This window comes from Amphiprion ocellaris, chromosome 8 (assembly GCF_022539595.1).
Source record: "Amphiprion ocellaris isolate individual 3 ecotype Okinawa chromosome 8, ASM2253959v1, whole genome shotgun sequence".
In the NCBI taxonomy this organism is placed as follows: Eukaryota; Metazoa; Chordata; class Actinopteri; family Pomacentridae; genus Amphiprion; species Amphiprion ocellaris.
The window spans coordinates 27,795,684-27,816,441 of NC_072773.1; the positions used below are offsets into that span (position 1 = coordinate 27,795,684).

At 43.6% G+C, this 20,758-nt stretch overlaps 1 protein-coding gene and 1 long non-coding RNA gene across 2 annotated transcripts; one reads left to right on the forward strand and one right to left on the reverse strand.

Annotated features, from left to right (window-relative positions):
• Positions 1-202: 202 nt before the first annotated feature.
• LOC118471102 (uncharacterized) lies at positions 203-20,368 on the reverse strand. Its single transcript, XR_008602593.1, has 7 exons — positions 20,316-20,368; positions 18,044-20,208; positions 17,775-17,896; positions 15,449-15,575; positions 10,575-10,757; positions 10,034-10,203; positions 203-339 (listed from the first exon to the last, which is right to left on the reverse strand). It is a non-coding gene; the product is annotated as an uncharacterized LOC118471102 (long non-coding RNA).
• mafba (MAF bZIP transcription factor Ba) lies at positions 3,302-6,480 on the forward strand. Its single transcript, XM_023281890.3, has one exon. The coding sequence runs from the start codon at positions 3,810-3,812 to the stop codon at positions 5,034-5,036; it is 1,227 nt and encodes a 408-aa protein (XP_023137658.1). The 5' UTR covers positions 3,302-3,809; the 3' UTR covers positions 5,037-6,480.
• Positions 20,369-20,758: the final 390 nt, after the last annotated feature.

The window sequence follows — 20,758 nt, forward strand, 5'->3', positions numbered from 1 at the left end:
CATCAACGCAGCACCTCCGACCGCATCGTCTCTCCATCTCCATCCCTCACTCTCCCCAGTCACGGGCCTCCAGCTCGGCTACATTTTCACATTTCCAGGAACGTTCTTGGGAACCATTAGAGATAACCGTTACGCACGGCAAACAGTCAGAGGATGACCAGATAAAACCAACTATTTACCTCAGAGTGAGACAGAGAGTCTGACTCCAAAAGAAAAAAAAAGTATTCCTTATAGTCACTCCCTCACAGACCGAGTTTGAGTTCACATCCAAAGGGTTCTTGGCAATGCAACCTGGCTTTTCGGACCTCCGGAGCGCAGATGCACATGCATGGATAGGTCCTGAAACAGAATAGAAATCCATATTTGTGAGGGGAATCGTGTCTCTTCCTATAGACAGAGCATGGGCCTCCTGTGTGAAATCAGAGGGCCCGCTGCAGGTGTGAGATGTGAGCTGTGGGAAGCTCTGCAGCCTCTGCAGCCTCCGTGCGTCAACTGTTAAATGCAACATTTTAAAGGTGATTTTATTTCTGTTATTCATTCCTAAAATCCGTAGGATGGGACTCTCATTAGGGGCGAATAAGCAAGCATCAACACTTTTTTTTCTCTGTCCATAAGCACACGGATCACTTAATAGATCATTAACCACCGATATGCTGCTGACATGGACGCTTTTTTACATCTCGTCTCTCCATTACAGCCCGTTATTACCGAAGGGGGAGAGCCGCCGGCAGGCCTGCCTGGATCTATTAGACGGTGGACTCGGGTTATATTAGAGAGCATTACGACCTAATGGGGCTGCCGGCGGCTCGGCCTCGCTGGGAAGAGGTTTGAGGTCGGCTCCGCACGACACGATGCGCTCAGGGCGCTTTTGAAGTTGGAGAGGCTGAGAAGTGAGAAGCTCGCCTGCAGGTGCAGGGAATGAACAGAGGACGATTGTGACGTATTGAATGCTTTCTGTATGTTTTATTTTTATCTTGTGCTGGGGGGAAATTGGCTTACATTTGAATGTTGCACTGTGGGGTGATGTACAGGCGATCTGAGGCTGAATTCTCCAGAAAAGAGTTCGTGTGTTAATAGGATAAAGACGTTAAAAAGATTCGGGGCAACTGAGCAACAGCTTTCGACAAAAGCTAAAAATCACGAGGAATAAATATAGTTTAGGGTCGCTTAAAAGTGTGCTCTAATTGGACTACAGCCAGTTATTATAATGTGTTTTTAATACAAAATATTCTCCTATAACAATATTAATAACAATATTAATAATAATATTAATAATAATAATAATAATAATAATAATAATAATAATAATAATAATAATAATAATAATAATAATAATAATAATGGATTTGTAATAAATAGGTAAGTGGTAATCAGAAATCATTCTGTCGTTTCTGTAAACTTTCTAGTGTCAGCTTAAATAGTGCCTCTTTTTTTTCACTGCTTCATTTTAATTTTTGTTACCTTCACAGCTGTGTACATCGATTTTAGTCCCATTTTCAGCTGAGCAAATTCTTAAATTAACTACAGATTCGAATGCATCATAAAAATATCAACTAAAACCAGATCAGGATGTTGTGACTGGGGTGCATTTTATGACCTGTGCTGGACTCACACTCCATCCACTGATACACTGGCACCCAGCTCAGACTGATTAAGAATTTAAACTAAACAAATAAGCCCCTTCATTATCGGATCTCATCTTTGGCAGCCTCCTCTTACATCCAGCCTGATCAATACGCTCCGGTCGCGGCTGTGCTCAACCGTGGATATGAGGTGGAAACGAAATGATAATCCAATCGATCCTTCAAAATTGACTCATTTACAAGCAGTTTCTTTTTGAGGGGGGAAGCGAGACATTTGCTCACACGACTTCTTTTTTTAAAATTTGGTAGATAATTAAAACAAATACCAGATCAATTACGCACGCATGTGAGAGCCTATTTTTTGGCCAAACTACCTGTTAGACAGTAACAGTGACATGAACATGGACCTGCGTGCCACACTGAGTTTGCATGAGACTCAAATGACAGAGATTAATTGTTGTCAGTCATAATTGCAGGATGTGACCTTTGAAACGAGCAATTATCGCAGAGATAATAAAAAAAAAGAAAAAATCCGAACACAAAATCAAAGGAAAAACCTATGGCAGCAGCATCTCTGAGGATTCGTCGGTTCTTGTGTTGCCCACGCAGGGGCAGCCTTGAGCCTGTTTGCAGGTGATCCCCCTGCTTTCATGCTGCCCGGTGTAAAACAAATGGTCCGTGCCAAGAAGCAGCCTGATGTGGGAATGTGGAAGCAAAGACAACTTTACTTTCACCAAACCTAAATAAATGAACATATTTAGCCCGTAATTATCGTAGCAGACATGTGTTGTGGTCGTTTTCATGCTAAAATTATTTTAAAAATCCAGTTAAGTTCACAGCAGCAGGGTCAGACAATTCTAAGATTGCACTGTGGCTCCTTCATTTTAGCCTAAAATATTGTCCAAAAATCAAAACAGGCTGTAAATCACGTGTGTTTGTGACTGCAACATTAAAAGGGGGATAGCACAATAAAAGCATGTGTCATTTTTGTGTGTGAGGAAGTTAAAGATTAAGTCAGGAAACTGCCAAACTATCGCCTTTTACAGCCTGAGTTGCGATTGAAATGTTCTGTAAACTAAACAACACTGAAGAAAACGTTCAATGTAACAGGTAATACAGTTTAATACTACTGAATATTTCCTGTCTTTTATAAGAAAACGCAGCTTCTCTCCAAAATAGAGCGAGATGCATGAAGCACTACAATGACATTGTGGCAAAAATAAATGGGGTGTCTTGGATTTAGTTTCTCTGGCACTAAAATGCTTTTGGAAACAACTGGACTGTACCTGATAGTGGACGTTTGGTAACAGTGTTGAACATTCTAGGGGACTGCTGTGTCGTAGAAGTGCTTTCAGAGAAATTTCACTGAGTTTACAGCACAGAAGCCTTCCGATTCATCTCACTGAAATCAGAAGCTGTCGTGACTGAAGACCAGGAGCAGCGCGCCACAGGAGCCGCGGACAGCGTCTGTGAAGTGAAGGCATTTCTCTCTCCTCCACTTTGCTCCCACCTTCTGCTTTTAGGGAAGTCGGTCAGCTGACCGTCTGTAGCTGTCAAGACTGAATTGTGCGCCCTCCTCTCCGCTGCTCTCCTCCTCCTCCTCTTCCTCTGTTTCAGCGCAGAGTCCCGCTCCCATTGGAGAGCTGCGCTCCACCGATCCAGCCTTTCGGCGCGACGTCACAGTGCGCTATAAGGATAAAGCGCTGGCTGGCTCCAAGCGCAGTCTGCTGGATACCAGAGAGCGGAGAGAGCGAGAGAGGCGAGCCTTTAAATCTCTGCGGTGCAGAGCTGGAAAAGCTGCTTCTCAGCGAAAATCAGACGCCCTATTTACTCAACGCTTATTTGCTCCTTTTATTTTCCTGGAGAAAAAAGGGACTTACAAACCAAGAAGTTGCAACGCGGACTGGTGCCCGTCTCAGCGATCAAACGTGGTATTTCTTTTATTATCGTTATTGATGTTTTGATTTTCTTTTTATGTGTGTGTGAATACACTTCTGCTGAAGGGACTGAGATTTTTTTTCTTTTACTTCTTTTTTTTTTTTTTTTTTTACTTTTGCACTGAGACGCACTGCTTTCTACCTCCTGCCTGGTCTCTCTGCCAGATTATCCCAGCAGACAGAAGTAGGCTATATGACGCAAACCGTGTGCAGAGCATTAGTCTGAAAGTTTTCCTCCTCAACTTTTTTTCGTTTTCCTTTTTTCCCCCCACCAATCACACGGTGTTTCATGCTACAGCAAGTCTGTGCACAGCGGTGGATGAACCAAAAGAACTATTGCATGAAACAAGAGAGGAGAGAAGAGACGCTGATTAACAAGTCAGTTTTTGCGACGCTCGCCAGTACCTTTGCATATCTGCAAAAGAGTCGCGACAACAACATGAGTGCAGAGCTGAGCATGGGCCCGGAACTACCCAGCAGCCCTCTGGCTCTGGAATATGTCAATGATTTTGACCTGATGAAGTTCGACGTGAAGAAGGAAGGCCTGGCCGGGCTGGATCGCAACGGGGTGCGCCAGTGTAACCGTCTCCAACCCCAGGGCTCCGTGTCCTCCACCCCCATCAGTACGCCCTGCAGCTCGGTGCCCTCTTCACCCAGCTTCAGCCCCACAGAGCAGAAAAACCACCTAGAGGAGCTGTACTGGATGCCGAACAGCGGGTACCACCAGCAGTTAGACCCGCAGACGCTAAGCTTGACCCCGGAGGACGCGGTGGAGGCCCTGATTGGAGCCACGGCTCACGGCCACCCTCCGCCTCCGCACGTCCAGCAGCAGCTGCAGCAGCAAGGCGCTTTCGAGGGCTACAGGGGCCCGCATCACCACCACAGCCACCACGGCCACAGCCAGCAGCATCATCACCCGTATGCGGGGGGCATCCCGCACCACGCCGAGGAACTGTCCGGGCACCCGGGCGGACACAGCCACCCACACAGCCAGCATCACCATCACCACAGCCAGGACCCCGACAGCCCGTCCCCGGTGTCCCCAGAGTCCCACCAGCCGCTCCATCACCACCGCCACCATCACCACCACCATGCGCACGGCCACCTGAGCCAGTCGGGAGCGCACCACGGCTCCGGGGGCGGACTGAACGTGGAGGACCGCTTCTCCGACGATCAGCTCGTGTCCATGTCGGTGAGGGAGCTCAACAGACACCTACGGGGCTTCACCAAGGACGAGGTGATTCGCCTGAAGCAGAAGAGGAGGACCCTGAAGAACCGGGGCTACGCGCAGTCCTGTCGGTTCAAGCGGGTGCAGCAGAAGCACGTGCTGGAGAACGAGAAGACGCAGCTGATGAACCAGGTGGAGCAGCTGAAGGCGGAGATCAGCCGGCTGGCGAGGGAGCGGGACGCCTACAAACTCAAGTGCGAGAAACTGACGGGGTCGGGGGCCAACAACGGGTTCCGCGAGGCTGGCTCGACCAGTGACAACCCTTCATCACCAGAGTTCTTCATGTGAGTTTGTCGCAGCCTTCTGCTTGTGAACCCCCCCATCCTCACAAACAAACAAACTTTACCTCCCCTCCTCCACCCCCACTTTTCCTTTCTCCACAAACGACTGACTTTGCTGATGAACAAAACGATAATAATCCACACCTCCCATACTGTTTGATTATACTAATAACGGTAACAATTATATTCATATTAGAAGAATAATCCATCAGATAGTACTCTCATATATAACCATCTCTCCATCCACGTGTCAACTGAGATACAAAGAGCAACGTAGAGAGTCTGATCAGTCGCAGCATCTTTGTAGATTAGTTGCTTGTAGTGAAGAGACTTTTTTTGGGTTCTTCTTCAAAGAAGAGGATCGGCTGATGAACTTTTTTTCTTTTATTTTCCTCTCTCCTTTGAGAGCTTTTAAATAATCTGTAAGTAGTGTGGGATGGCGTCGAGGCAGTTGTCTTTGTAATTTTGTTCTCCAAAATGATGACATTGTTATGAAACAACAACAAGCAGGCCTGGCCTCGCAGCCTGCAACACACCAGACTCACATTCGACAAGTGGAGCCCCGCAAACTGAGAAAAAGCTCCCCAAAAAAAATTAAGAAAAAAAAAGCGGGACTCCACTTTATGCAAATTTAACTTCTGTCTACTAACCCGTCACAGGGGGGACATTTTATGCAACATCTCATTGATTTATTGCCTGCTTGGTTATATTCGAATATATATTGAAACAAAAAATCTGCATTAAATATTAATCCTGCATGCTGGACATGTACGGTAATAATTTCTATTTTGTACTTTCATCTTCTCGTGTATATTAAGAGCATGTTGTTGATCTGCGCTTCTCCATAGTTTTTTTTCTTTCTTTTTTTTTTTTTTTTGGAGTTTTGAGGGGGGGTTAGAGAAATGCAGTGGGGACAGAACAGCAGGACTGCCGGTGCAGTATATCATATGGTGTTGGGGGTTTTTTTTCTCGTTGGGCTTGTAAATATTATGCAACCGCAAAACTGCACAATAAGATTGAGGAGGCTGGTTTGAACTTCTTTCTTTGTGTTGTGTTTCTTTTTTTAAATTTTCATTTATTTGTTATGATTTTTTTTATCATTTGTTGGGTATTGATTGAAAGAGGAGTGCATTTTTTTTTCTTTCAGTTGCATTTAAAAATACAACAAACTGTGTGTCAAGTGCACTTTTGGATAATGATTTGCAAGTTTTCATTTTGAACTTTGTGCAGACCTCCCTCCAGGAAGACATACTATGATATTATACTGTAATATTTTGCAAGACAGGCCTGAGTGCAAAGTTTTTTTAGGGGAATATTTGGACGCATGTTGTGCAAAGCTGAGGAGACGAACATGTGGCCACAATATTATTGGACCCAGATTGCACAGAAAAGGCTTTTGCGCACCATCAAGGCGAGGATTCACATATTGTTGAACAGACACAGAGGTTTTTTTTTTTTAAAAAAAAAAAAAAAAAACTCTTTGTCATTTTAATTCAATGTTGCTTTCATGGCACAGATTCACAAAAAGTCTTGTCTGCTTTTCTATTAACTCTTTCGCACTACAGACCGAAACTAAACCACACATCCTCATTGTGATTGGCGGCCACCTGTAGCATATTTTCACTGGGCCTAAAATGAACGATCTAACCTATATTTTTTAACAAAAACGTGCAAAAAAAATCTTCTCAGAGGTTTTATGTAGAGGTGATATTTAGATAACACAAATGTTTTAATACAAAGTTTGACTATTAATGTTCTATGTTTTCCTGATTTTTTTTTCTGCCGGTCAGTAAAAAAGGGGACTCAGGTTGTGCAAATTCTCAAAATGAAAACAATGTCTATGTTATGTAATACTTTTTATTTGTCTGTTTTATTATTATTTGATGATTCTGGTTCTGCTGGCCAGATGCATAGTTAAAGTTTTTATTTTAATGATTTAAATTAAACGGTCAGATCATATCGATTAAGCATGGTGCTTGCATTGAAACTGTCGTTGAAAAGTCATGCATTTAACAATCTTTGGTTTGTTACTGATTCAACTGTGTTGAAATCGAACTGAAACTGCAGCAGCGGGTTGTTGTTTTGTTTTCACCAATTCCATGTACTTAGCGATGATGGGGATCAATTTTCAATCCTGTTTATATAAATAATAGTAACACTTAAATTTGAACTGTTCCATTCAGGCTGGTTTCTGTTTTGTCTTTTTTTGGTTGTTTTTGGAAGAAATTGTTTCCTATTTTGCTTATTAAAGTCATTGAAATGGCAAGAATTACCTTCTCAAGACTTTTTTTCTGCCGTTTTTGGAGAGATCTGCGGTGACAAAATCACACACAGACTCTGTCATATATTTCTTAACCACATATAAAGAGTAATTAATACGCCCACACATTATGCTGACAGTACCAAGAATAAAAGGTTGCTGAATGCACTCAAACAGAAAATGAATTTCTCTTTTCAGAGCTAATCTGCACCGACCTCTAAACTGTTTGCATTTCATTTGTCCTTGGCTTTTATTTTATTTTCAGTCTTAAGAATGATGTGGAAACATTGGCTTAAAGCCTACCGGCCTGAAGTGATTAGATCACCGGCTCTGGCAGTTTATGTGCCGCTGCAGGGAGATTCCTATACATGCTGCTCTGCTGGCATGCTGACTTCTGCAGAAACCCCGCCGTCACAAGAGCGCACGGTAAAAGGAGATCTTTGACCTTGCAACACACCGGAGAGGAGATGAAAACCTCAGATTTACATTAAGTGGTAAAATAATTTCCAGTTTTCAGCGTGCATGGCTTTGAATACACTTAAAGGCTTTTTAAAAAGGGCAGGTGGTTACACAATCTGAGACTTAAAAAAAAAGTCTGACCGTCACCTAATGCGCAGAGCTCAGCTTTCAAATAGTCGCTTGTTCGCGCCTGCGGGTGTGATATTTTTATGGTTAATGGAATTTATTATTGCCATGTGTCGACACACTTGTAATATCTTACAAGTCATTGCTACCTCTGACCATTTATATAGATATTTGCCAAAAAATATTGAGGGATTTTACCGATATGCGTAAAACATATATATAAAGTTGCCACGTTTGGATTAAAAACATGCGCAAAGATAGCAGCAGACGCTGTCGTTCTTCAATCTGCATGTCTCGGTAGTATGACAAGAGAAGCAGAGAAGTATGTGAGTAAGTGTTGATCTGGTCCTGGTCTAGAGTTTCTGGTGTCAGAACATTATCTGCCCCGTGTCTGCACATTCTCAAGGACAAAACCGCTAGGCAGAGAATCAACCAATGAGACCAAAGGAAGGCGAGTCTAGTTTACATTCTCCCTCCTCTCCCTCTCTGGACAGCTACTGCAGCCTCAGGGCATGAGTGCAGCTGAGGTGAACCAGGAGAAAGAGGCCTATAAGTGATAATAACCCAAAATAACAAGAACATGTCATGCCTTCTCCCGCTTCTTCAAATTTTACATTAAAGTGGCTGCAGACAAACAAGAGGACACCAGCATATGTGTGTGTTGTGACTTCAGAATTCATGTTAACACACACATACAGAAAAGGAGAGAGCCTGAAGGTGATCAGGAGGAAAAACAAAACAATAAGGCCTCCTGGAAAGCAATGAATTAAAAAGAGACAACTTGAAGAAAAATGCAATCCTAGTAATGCTCTGTAATCTGATTTATATCACGAGAACTGAGTGAACTGATGCAGTAATTTGTTGCACTATCACGAATTGCATCATTCCGTGCAGAGATGACATCCTGAAGGCAACTTTTTGTCACACTTTTGTCACCTGCAGAAACTGTTAAATTTTGTGAATATGATTTTACTAAGAGCAGGCGACTCTTCACAGAGGAAAGTGTAGTGAAAAAGCACCTCAAGGAAAGGGTAAAAAAAAAGTAGGATAGAAATAGGCAGAGGGTGAAAGTATAAGAAAGCATCAGCCTCAGCTCAGCGGAAGAGCCAAGGACACAGTGACCAGGCGTACTGTAATGATTTTAGTCTCCAATCACACGTTCACGCCCCCCTACAGAGATCCTATCTGCATTCAGCCAGCTCTGCCAGCCTCCACCTTCAGCTCCTTGTAGCAGCAGCCGTGAGGAGCTCTGGGACAGCAGCCCTCGAACCTGGCCTGCTTTAGTTCATCGCCAGGACTCCACAACACATTTAAGCTCTGGTCAGCTACAACAGACTCGCAGCTTTTCTAAACTCGTCAGGCGCTAGTTTCAGCCCTGCTGCAGGCATTTCAAAGCCTCCGGAGAGCATGTGCACGTTTTCCATCTCCTCTATACAATGAGACTTGAAAACGGCATGAACACATTTGCGTCATGCCTAATTTGAAAGAAGGAAGTGAGGGGATTTTTTCTTTTTTTCCCCCCTTTTTGCTAATTTTAACGTAGCTGCCGTGACACTTTCAGAACCATATGTGGTTATTTTAATTACCATCAGCATGGTTTGAGCTCTGTATGTGTTATCGTGCTGATTTAATTACAGTTTGATAAAACTCCATTTAGATAAATTGCTCACACACACACACACACACACACACACACACACACACACACACACACACACACACACACACACACACACACACACACACACACACACACACACAGACACACATATGTGCAAGCGGTCCAGCCCGGCCCCCACACCAGCAGTCCATTGACTTTCATTGGAAGCGGCTTCCCTGCTACTCTAAATCACAATGATTTCCTGGGGAATTAAAGCAAGCTTTCCTCAAGGGACACACACATACACTCACATGAGAGCACTAACCAGTTACTGAGAGGGTTTTTCAGAGTGTGTATGTGTTCGTGTCCACCTTCCAATACAAACACAATGAGAATAGGGGATGAAAAAAACATGCTGTTCCAATAAGTTTGTCTATTTTGTGCTTTACTTGATATTGTTGAGTGTTGTCTGACTCCCTTTATGTTAGAAAATGTTTGCTTACGCTTTCCAAGTATTCACCACATCTAATAGGTGTGTTTGTGTTACGAACCCACTCACAATTTTCAGCGTACAGGACATGAGTCGGTGGCGATCAGTCTTTATCGTCTCCTTCTTCTCATCTCTCTTTCATCCTTCCTTTCATTTCTCTCCCTCAGTCTTCAGGCGAGTCGGCCAAGTCTGGAGTTCAGATCGTGACACCATCACAGCATCTGTTATTCATCTTCAGTCTGTTACACCCCATACACACAAATACAAAAATAAAAAACACACACAGATGCACATTATTAAATGATAACAGACAAATAATGACATCACTGCTGCGACAAACAATGCACAGATTAGTGCAGGTTGACATTAATATATTTCCTTACACCGTGTGGCCTCTTATGTTGCCATACACTCAGACACACAGACAAAACCACACATATAAAAGCCACACTGACTGAAAATGTCACTTTACAGTAACTCTGCAGTGAAAACTTTTTTTGAAAACTGTACTTCACACTCAGCTGTAATTACATCAACATAAGTGACAATATCTCAAAGGCTCCATTTCCTCATGGTTGCAGACGAGAAATAGCCGCTTCTTTCCACTGACCTCATCCACCGCAGCCTCTCTTTGTGATGAATTTGTACCTTCATGGTCACAAGCAGTCAATGGTCTGTATGATGGATACCTATGGCCATGGCCGCAGTGAGTCGATGAAAGTGACCCATGTGTACATCTCTGCTTCCGGGATGTGAAACCCAATTCCGGGTGGGATTGATCCATGTCTGGCCACTGCGGGGATAAGGCCAGAGGGAGAAGATAAGAGCAGACACTGAGCGGTCAATGATACGTTTGAACCATCAACCTCTACTGCAAACAGGATGCTGTAGTAACTTTTAAAGGTGCACAGACCACATGTCACCAGTAGCATGTTAAAAGGAACTTGTCCTTGCTAGCTTTCACTGAAAATCACTGGTGGAAGAGAAATTCAGAGCATTCACTTAGGTTTGAGTAGTAATACCACAAGTCCTGCACTGAATATGTTACATAAAAGTGTAAAATGTCTTCACAATGCAGTAAAACAGTCCATGGAATTGTTCTAAAAAATGTACTATTGGAATTTTGTTAATGGTGTATTATTTATTTTTGTGTAAAGAGCATTTTTCTGTTGTAGTTACCCAAGATGGACCTAGTTTGAATTAGTTTGTAACACTTATATTTCCAAACCTTACTTTGTAAAATAACAAAGAAAGTAGTATAGAGAGGGATACAAAAGAAAGCTCAAGTTAAGTATAAGTGCCTTGCTTTAGTACAGTTCTTGAGTGCATGTATTATTTCCACTAGCTGTGGACTGTGTTACTGATGGGCTTAAAGGAATCAAGAATTAAAATAATCCAAATTCAAGTTGGGGGCGCAAAGCATGGATACGATCCTTTCAGTGAAACAATCAATCCAATCAATGAACCGCTCACATCATAAAGTGCAAAACATTTACTTTTTCCTCCTCAAGTCTTATAATAAATTGTATTTGTAAAATATTTATTATTGATAAATTGAGTTTCTGACTAATGATCAGACCAAATAATCAATTTAAATATGTTGCCATGAAACCAGGGAAACTGATGGGAACCATACTGTCTCTGACAACTAACAGAATATGCCATTTATCAAAAGTAGGATCAAATGAACACATTTCAAAGCTGTTTATCTTGGTTAAATTGACCGTAAGAATTATTTTCTGTTAACCAGTACACCATAGATGTATAAACTATCAGTCAATTAACTCCACTGAGTGCCGGGGCTGCCTTGCATGAGCACCGTCTGTGTGCTCTGCATGTGTACTGTATCATCTCCACCCGCTGTATTGTGCTGTGGCCTGGTGTCGCCCTAAGATGTGAGGTAAATAATTGAATGGATCCATTAATAAATAAAGTGCAGGGGGAGAGAGGAAGAGGGGGGAGAGAGAGGGGAGATGGGAGAGACAGGTCACTCATCTTTACAATCACTGTGCAGGGAGTGGCATGACTGCAAACACATTTCTCTCCGTCTATCTCTCTCTCTGTGCTCTTTTTCTCCCTAGGAGGTGTCAGGACATAATAAGCATACGCTGTACTGAACTGTGACTCTAAGCTGGGAGCAGGATGTGGCATTTCAACACATTTCCTCTCTGATCCACCGGGACAAGGCTACTTCCTGTAAAACAGGTGGAGGGAGGTAATGTGGAACTACCACCACAGCTCAGACCAAGTCTCTTTTCGAGCCAGAAAAACTGTTTTCCAGTAGCCATTGGTAAAATGCAGCTGGCAGGTGTTATTCCTATATGCTATAGCCTGCTATTTAATATAAAAAACCTGCCCAGGGAGCTGTAACTGGAAAGGCGAATATGAAGTTGTGGTTTTGGACCATATAGAATTTTAAGGGGGTTCATTATCAGCTATTGAAAAACTGCAGTAGTTTGCTGTAAATGTATGTTTTCTGTTACAGTGGGTGCCTTTTTGGCCAACAATAACTTCATTCTAACTTTGTCTTCCTCCCCAAGAACTTTGCTCCAGACTGCCTATATTTGTCAGTTGTTTGGAAACAAATCAGAGGATGCAATTCAGTGGCAAAAAAGGTTTGAATTTAAGTTCCAAAGACAAATCCAGAAAAGCCGTCATCGCTGCACTTACAAGTCCAGTAAGTATTTTTCTTTCTGTCTCTACTAATTCTATACTAATGCCCACTCACTGCTTTCTTCTTTCTCTCTCACCCATTCACCCCATTCTCGCATTTGCTCGCTTGCTTTCCCCTTGTTTTCTCCTTCTCCGGGCCTTCTTTTTTATTTTACAGCCTGATCTCTATTTAGATTTCCTCGTTTGGAGTTGCCACAATGTTCCCCGCTGCCAACATCTGTAAGTGGTTTGCAGGCAAGAGACACTGTGGAAAAACATCAAAAAATAAAAAGAGCAGAATGGCGCTCTACTACTTGGGGTTATATAGAACAGAGGCTGTGAAAAGGATACAAACTGCACTGGGATCAGAGGCACACGCAGGCGGCAGGCCAGACTCTGTCTGCCTGAGAGCATGAAGTTAGCAGTGGAGGGAGTCTGGACCAGGAAAGGGGAAACATATCTTTCAGTTTGAGCCTCGTAGCTGTGTAATACTGTGCACAGTGCAAAGCATAAATACAATACCTGCTCAGAACTGTACTGTACTGTAGCTTAGGTGGGTGGGACTTCATGGGACCCCACAGTTTGGGGTTTACTGGGGATTGACCTCAATCACGTGTCAGGTTTTACGCAGATTGGACTTAAGCTGCAGCACTTTTAAAGAGATTATGTTATTGTAAGTGATTAGGGGAAGTAGATACATTGAAGGGAGCTAATGAGGGGTTTCTCCCCTCCCCAGCTGCCGGCTTAATTCAGTGCTCACTGTCCTGTTGATAATACACACTACAATAGTATTACTGTGGCATTAGAGGCTTTACAGTGTTGTGGCACTGAGAGCTACACTGTTGACAGTGTCGCAGAGGCGCAGTTGGTTGAGTATTGCGTTGACTGTATTATTCTGTGCGAGCATGTGGATGCTCTTTATACACATGTGTAAAGTAAGAGGGGGGAGAGTTTGTGTGTACAGTAGAGTCTCATTCAGTAATGAGGATGATTATGCTGCATTAGGTGGTGGAGAAGAGAGGCAACAGCCACAGGGTGGGAGGGGAGAAGGGAACATGTGTCTGTGATTTGCGGTATAAGCACATACCATTTAATTGACACAAGTTCTCTCTGTCTCCTGATTGGTGCAGAGCTGTCCTCAGCATGTCTGCTTGGCCCTCTCTGTCCTTGACTTGCAGGGCAGAGAGACAGATGTGGTGTGAAAGGGGTGGAGTAGGGGAATACAGGGAGTGTGGAAAGGTACTGAGCTGAGAGCCGGCTGTGGTTAGAGGTAGAGAGTGGAATATTGGACGTGTGTACGAGTGTTTTGTAGGTCAGTCCATTGCAACCATGAGAGGCAGAAGTAGAAAATGGAAAGGTCTTGTCTGGGAGTCCCTGTGACAGAACGTTATGTGGTGCTGTACTGTGAAAAAACTACCGGAGTATTACACAGCATAGAGGAGCATTTGGCTGGATGCGTGAAGACAGGCTTCCCTTTGCATGGAGCTGCCCTCACTATTCCCCTTCTATAAGTAGGCAGGTATTTTTACCCCGGATAAAGTGCTGACCCAGTCTCAGGTAATTACACCCCTGTTGGGCTTTGGCACAGACATGTCAGGGCGGCGCTGAGTGCACCTTACACCCCAGCTACGGGTAAACCACACTTATCTCACTATTTACAAGCAAGTATAGAGCCTCACTCCACATGAGAGAGAGGGAGGAGGGCATACCTTGGCAAAGGCAGGAAACCTTTCTCCTGGCACAGGCCCACTGGCATCCCATCCCCCATCGAACAACATGAAAAAGGACACGTAAGCAATGAACCTATATTCCACATTTATGCGAAGATGCAATCAAAGGAAGGAATAAAGCAACATGAATCGTGCCTAAGTGAGGGATTCTGGCAAAACTGTGACCGTGTATGGTACATTTCCTGGCACAGATTCAGTTCAATAATCCTTAAGAGGGTTAGGCATGTTCTAATCACTTCCAACATAATAATGTTGAATGATCATGAATGAAGCATGTCTTTCTTGGAAGCAGTTTTCAAAGTAAACAATACTTCTAATAATAAGTTGGGGTGTGTTGATATCTCAAATTATTTCAGGAGAATAATATTAACTTTGTTTTTGGACAGAATTGTGAAAAATATACAGGTCTGCAGTCTGGCCCAAAGCCAACAGAACTTGTAGATATTTGGGCCAAATTCAGGCTCAATTTCAGACCTCAAACTACAATTTAAGTATTACTGGTAAGAAAGCCATGTTAATATTGAACATAGGTTTCAGTAATAAAACTACAGCATTGAACTGAAAGATTCAATACAGTGCACAGTAATATATTCTTGTTTTATCAAACACACACCAGAGCCGATGGCAAGTCAACAGGTTGCAACTTGCTCGCCTGCTAAGTTTGACTGTATTAGACAAATACTGACAGAGAACTGGAAATAATCAAATGGGTAAGGCAGAACTTTTCAGAGTCCTACAGCTGTCAGGGAAATCTACATTTGAGAACATTGTGAACATGTTTTTTCCAACTTTCTCACATCAAGGTGAACTGACGTTAAAGGTGATTTTACGAGAGAGACATTCTGACATTAAAATACTGGCTTCAGGATGAGAAAGGTTTGTTATCCGTTAGGACTGGATGGAACAATGTAGTCTGAATCATGACTGGCCAGACTACAATAAAACTTTTAAGCCAATGCATTCATTTTATTTAAAACGGGATCTGAGCTTAACCGTTTTCAGAAGAATTGTGGGTTTCTAAAATGACATCTATGATTCATTCTGTTCAAAAAATATTTTTTGTTTTTTTTAAATGCTGGACCAAAACCTTGATAATACTCACCTGTCTTGCAAAGTAACTGCACTGGGGTTTCACTGATTATAACCATTCGTATCCTGGCTGTAATGTTGTTTTCAAGATGATATTCGTTTCATTCCAGCCTCCATTCCACGTATCCTCTGCTACATGCCTTTAAGAGTAAAGTCAGCGTTAAAGCCACTGAACATGTGTTTTTCAAACTTAGTCTGTGAGCAGAGCAGGAAATCTTTAGACTAAGTTGTCTTTACAAGAGACTTTCTGCAGTATCTATATATCTTCTCTCCCATTAAATGCATGTTCTATGGAAACTATGTGCTGTGTGTTGCTAGGCAAAGCAAAGGCTAAGGGAAATGGCTGTGGTCAGACCATAGTCCTTGAAAGAGGAGGGGAGAGCAAAGCAAGGAGAAGAAGACAGGGAGGGAGAACAGAAAAAAATGTAAAAGTAATGCACTTTATGAATTTGAATCATTTGCCTAAGAATGCATGCACATATATGTGCGTGCACACACATAGACAAAGATATGCACATGCACACACACAGCTTTGCACTGTTCCAGCTGAGGTGCTGTGTGTAATAATACGCTGATGGGAATGTGCCACTGCACGTTAATTCTCCCTTCACGCTTGCGTTGAGGAACACAGAGCCTCTAATTGATGCTAAACAAACTGCTGACCCAGACTCAGGATGAAGGTCTGTCACTGATGCACACGCAGAAACACACACTCCTACACAAACTATAGTGTACTATTTGTCCCCAAATTTGCAAAAAGTGAACGTGCACAACTCCAATGGAACAAATCTGAGGTTTCCTAAATTGTCACACTTTTTTGCGTTGTATAAGAGGCTTATAAGTTCAGAGCTTGAAAGTCATCTGCTACGTGAACAAGAATGAGATGCCTAGGTGGCAATCTGCAATGTCCTTGGATTTTTGGAGGCGCATCTGGGAGTGTGTGTGCATGTCTGCATTCGGAGAAGCTTCTGGAAGGTGGGGGGGCCTGAGAAGGTAAACTCCTACTCATCCTTGTCACACACAAACTCAGGCATACATGCACACATGATGGCCTCTGAAGGAAGCTCCAGAGAGGCACAACGACACCTTTGTGCTGGCCAGATTTCCCATGTCTCCCTGCTCCAGCACACAGATAGATCATCTCAGTATGGCCCTCTGTATGAAGGGCAAGTGCATGCACGCCGCAGAGAGCAAAAGAGGGAGGGAGAAAGACAGCAAAAGAGTGGGAAAGAAGTTACTACTCAAACCACTTCTTTCCTTTCTCTTTTCACACTTTCCCCTTGTCTCCCATGTCTTTCCCTCTCTCTCCCTCTGTGCCCTCCCCCTTTTCTCTCCTTCTCTCCGCAGAGGAATCCAGTCCCTCCACTGGGATTGGAGCTCTTTGAAGGTGATCCAGAACTGTAGTGCTTGCTGCCTCGGCTCTCCTCCCCTCCCGCCCTACCTCCCTCCCCCCGGCTCCCACCCTCCACCCTGCGCTCCCACCTCTCAGCCCTCAGGGGGCCTGGATCCCGCTCAACCGAGAGCAGCCGTGCTCCAAATCCAGGCCCGGGCTTAGCACTCCTGCCGCAGGCCTTGCTGGCTGTCCTACTGCTCCGCGGAGAGACAGTGAGGTGGGAGAACTGGGAAGAGCAGGCCGGGGGTGGGAGAAGGTGTGGGGGCACAGGAAGAAACAAGGGACGTGTGTTTGGTCACATTCACATTTGGCATCTTTGAGAAATAGATTAAAAAGGAGATGCTGCTAAAAATCTTCTATACAGTAAATGCAACACTCTCTCTACCCCAAATCTTTTTCCCCTTCTCTCTCTCTGTCTCTCTCTCTCTCACACACACACACATAACTATTTATTTTCCTTTTCATTTCATCCTCACACTCCCTCCCTTTTTCCATCCTACTTCCCCTCTCTTCCCTCCATCCCAAGGGCAAGCTCTTCACAGACTCGTCAAACTGGTTTCTTTGGCACACCGCGCACACACAAACACACACTGGGATGCCAACATACTCTGTTCACTTAAACAGAGGGTCCTTCACTCAATGCCTCAGAGTCGAGCAGGAAAGACGGAGAATGACAAACAGACAGAGGAAGAAGAAAGGGGTGGGGGGGGAGAGAAAAAGAGAGGCAGATAAAGAGAGGGAGTGAACTGAAGGGATGTGCATTCCTTTGGCTTGCCTGGCTCGGGAGTGCAGGAGACGTGTTGCTGGCTGTTCGGTTTATTATCCCCAAGCCATATGGGTTGGCAAGCTTTTGGGGTGTGGTGGAATACATTTGTGTGTGCGTGTCTGAGTGTGTGTGTGTGTTCGTGATTGTGCAGGGTAAGGCAGTGAGTGTGATTATACTTACATTATGTCTTTTATCACCTGCAGTATGTGTCTGTGTGTGTTCTAGGCCACAATAACCCGAGGAAACACACTTCCAGATTATTGCGTTCCATAAAATATAAAGAGCTTCCAGTACACCTTAGCCTAAATAACAAAACATACCACAGGGTTATGCACACACAAGCAAATTTACACAAGCTGATTATTTCTGCTATTTGTGGCATAAATGACTTAATGGCAACTTAAGTCTGATCACATGACGGTGTGGTATCATGAAGTGCATTTTTATACCGCTCCATTTGAGGTTATTGCAATGTGGACCTCATTTTCACTGTTGTGGCCATCATCTGAATCAGTTATAACAACACAGCAAAGTCATTACTGGGTTCTGGGAACAAGACAGCATCACTACAACTGTAGAAAAAACACACAAATCAGATAATAAGAGAGGAACCAAACTATTTTTTGCTTACATTTGTTTAGTAGTAAGTCTGGATTTGCATTATTATGTAAATTTGTTTTCTGCATTGTGTTGTGTGTGAGTATGTTGGGAGTCTAAGAGAACCAGAGTAAATTCCTGGTATATGTCAACATACTTGGCCAATAAAGTTGATTTTGATTACGATAAATACAAAGTTAGTCTGTAAAGTGTGGTGGATGCTTACAAAGGACAGTTTGGGAAATCATTTTACTGTCCAATACGATCATCTCACTCTCTGTGCTTATTACCTCATTGGACTTCCTGTGCACTGGATGTAGCCGCATTACCACATTTCAGCACTTCGCAAAGCTACCGCTTCAATCAGATTTGCAAAGCTTCATGGCGAGTTCTAACCAATTCTTATGTTGTCTGGCCAATTTTACTGTTCTGGTTCACTCTCACTGCTCTTCCTGTATGCTGTACACAGCCTTTAGAACCTCATTTTGTATAAAGATTTTGGTCAGTAATGACAGCAATCACAATCTGATTTTATGCTGAATGCGGTGCAAAAACAACATACACAGAACACTAAAGTTGAATACTTTACTGAAGCTTTGGATTCATGAGACCTGCAGCTCCTCTGTAGAGGCTCCTTTCTGTTCCACTGCTTCACATATTGATATCTGTCAGTTGTCAAAAATTGCTGTAAATGACCATTGTCTGGTTTTGTGGATGATTAGGACTAGTGCTGACTGCAATGACAAATATACCGTGTTTCCTATGGCTGCATTAAAAGAAAAGCCACCCAAAGCTGATATCAATGACAAAAAAATCATGGTGAATTATATACATGAATTGTGTTCTGTGCAACCTTGTGCATGTGCAGAAATGGCACACCTCTTCCACTGATATTAATTACTACATAGTGAGATAATAGGCGATTGTAATACAGTGAGTGGTTATTGCCATCAAAAAGCCAAAGCGACACAAATTAGGCCTAGCTCTGTACAAACCAGAGATATCCTTAAATTTAAACAACCAATCAGCAGCTCTACAAGCACATTCTTCACTTTCTGCATTCCTCTGTTATTCTCTTCATCCACTGAAACTCTTCCGACTCTGTTACGTTCATCTTAATCATCTTTTACTGGCTTTTTCCTGTTCTGCTCCTTCAACGTCACAAGGGTCAGGAGCGATGTGTACAATGTGTGTGTGGGCCAAATTGGGGCTGCTGCTTAAAGTGTGTGTCTTTTGTATGTGTGTGTGTGTGTGTGTGTGTGAGAGAGAGAGGAAGGTGCAAGCTATCTATAGCCTGTGTATCCCTGGGGATTTGAGTCTTAAACTCCATATTCATGACACATCACTGTGGGGATTAGAAGGGCATGATCAGATAGAGAGGCTTACGTCAGCGGACGCACACAAACACACACACGCCCCTCACACACAGAAAATAACAGAGACACACTCTCAGCATCAGTCTCGCCCTCAAAAGCACAGCATACACACTCTCCAGGAAGTTCTTTACTCATTTCTGAAGGAGGTGCCTTTTCATCCATGCATGCACCTTAATAAACCACTGAGAAGAATGAGAGGACTCTGCTTTGTATCTACAGCTGGTGGAGTTGCCAGGACGATTGCTTTGTCTCACTAACCCAAATAGTTCAATACAATGATTATTTGCCTATTAGAAACTAAGAGCTTCCAGTGCTCAGCTAGCACTGCCAATTCAAACACTCCGACTTGGACCGCCGAGCGCACACCAAAATGTGTGACATGGAGGTGGGGCGGTGCAGGGAGTTGATTATGAGGCCAAACCACATGGATGCTGATCTGCAGGGGAGTGGGAGAGGGAGGGGGTGTTAGCACAGGCAGCATGGATCTGTGTTGTGATTGTTTGTTCATGGCTGGGTGTGCATCCATGTGTGTGTTCTTATCTGCTCTGGTCCACAGCAGCAGGAGCATCAGAGGAAGCATGGCCTTTCCTTCCTGTGCCTTTCACACTGTCACAACACACATGAGCCACAAAACTCTGTGGCTACATCCAACATATAGGGAGAAAGACAGAAGGACAGAGAGAGAGAGAGATGGGTTAGCGTTTGAGTGCAGAACATGTGTGTGTGATTTGTGGCGTGCAGCACATACCATTTAATTGACACAACCGCCTTCTTCTGTTCGGCGAAGGCTTGTTTTCTACTGGGACAGAAACAGGGAGCAATTGAGGGCAAGATTCAAAAACAGCTGAGGTGAATGAGGGGGAAAAGTGGCCTTGCAGCAGCAGAGGGAAGGTGGATGTTCTGTAAGGGCTGCTCCCCTCCACAGGGGAGCTGAAGAAGGACACCTCTCCAACCTATATTCTGCACTTGGCTCTGGCAGGCGGCCATCCACCCGCTTCCCTATTTTACCCCGTGTTGCTGCCCATCTACTCCTCAGCAGCGTCAAAGACATCGTTCTCTGTCAGTTACAGAGTTGTTAGTAGCACTATCACTCACTGACTGGAATAAAAAGGCAAGTTGGAGAGGCCCAATGGAAAAAAAACTAACAAACCTGAGAAAGGCTATTTGTGAGTGAAAATTTCTGGAGTCAAG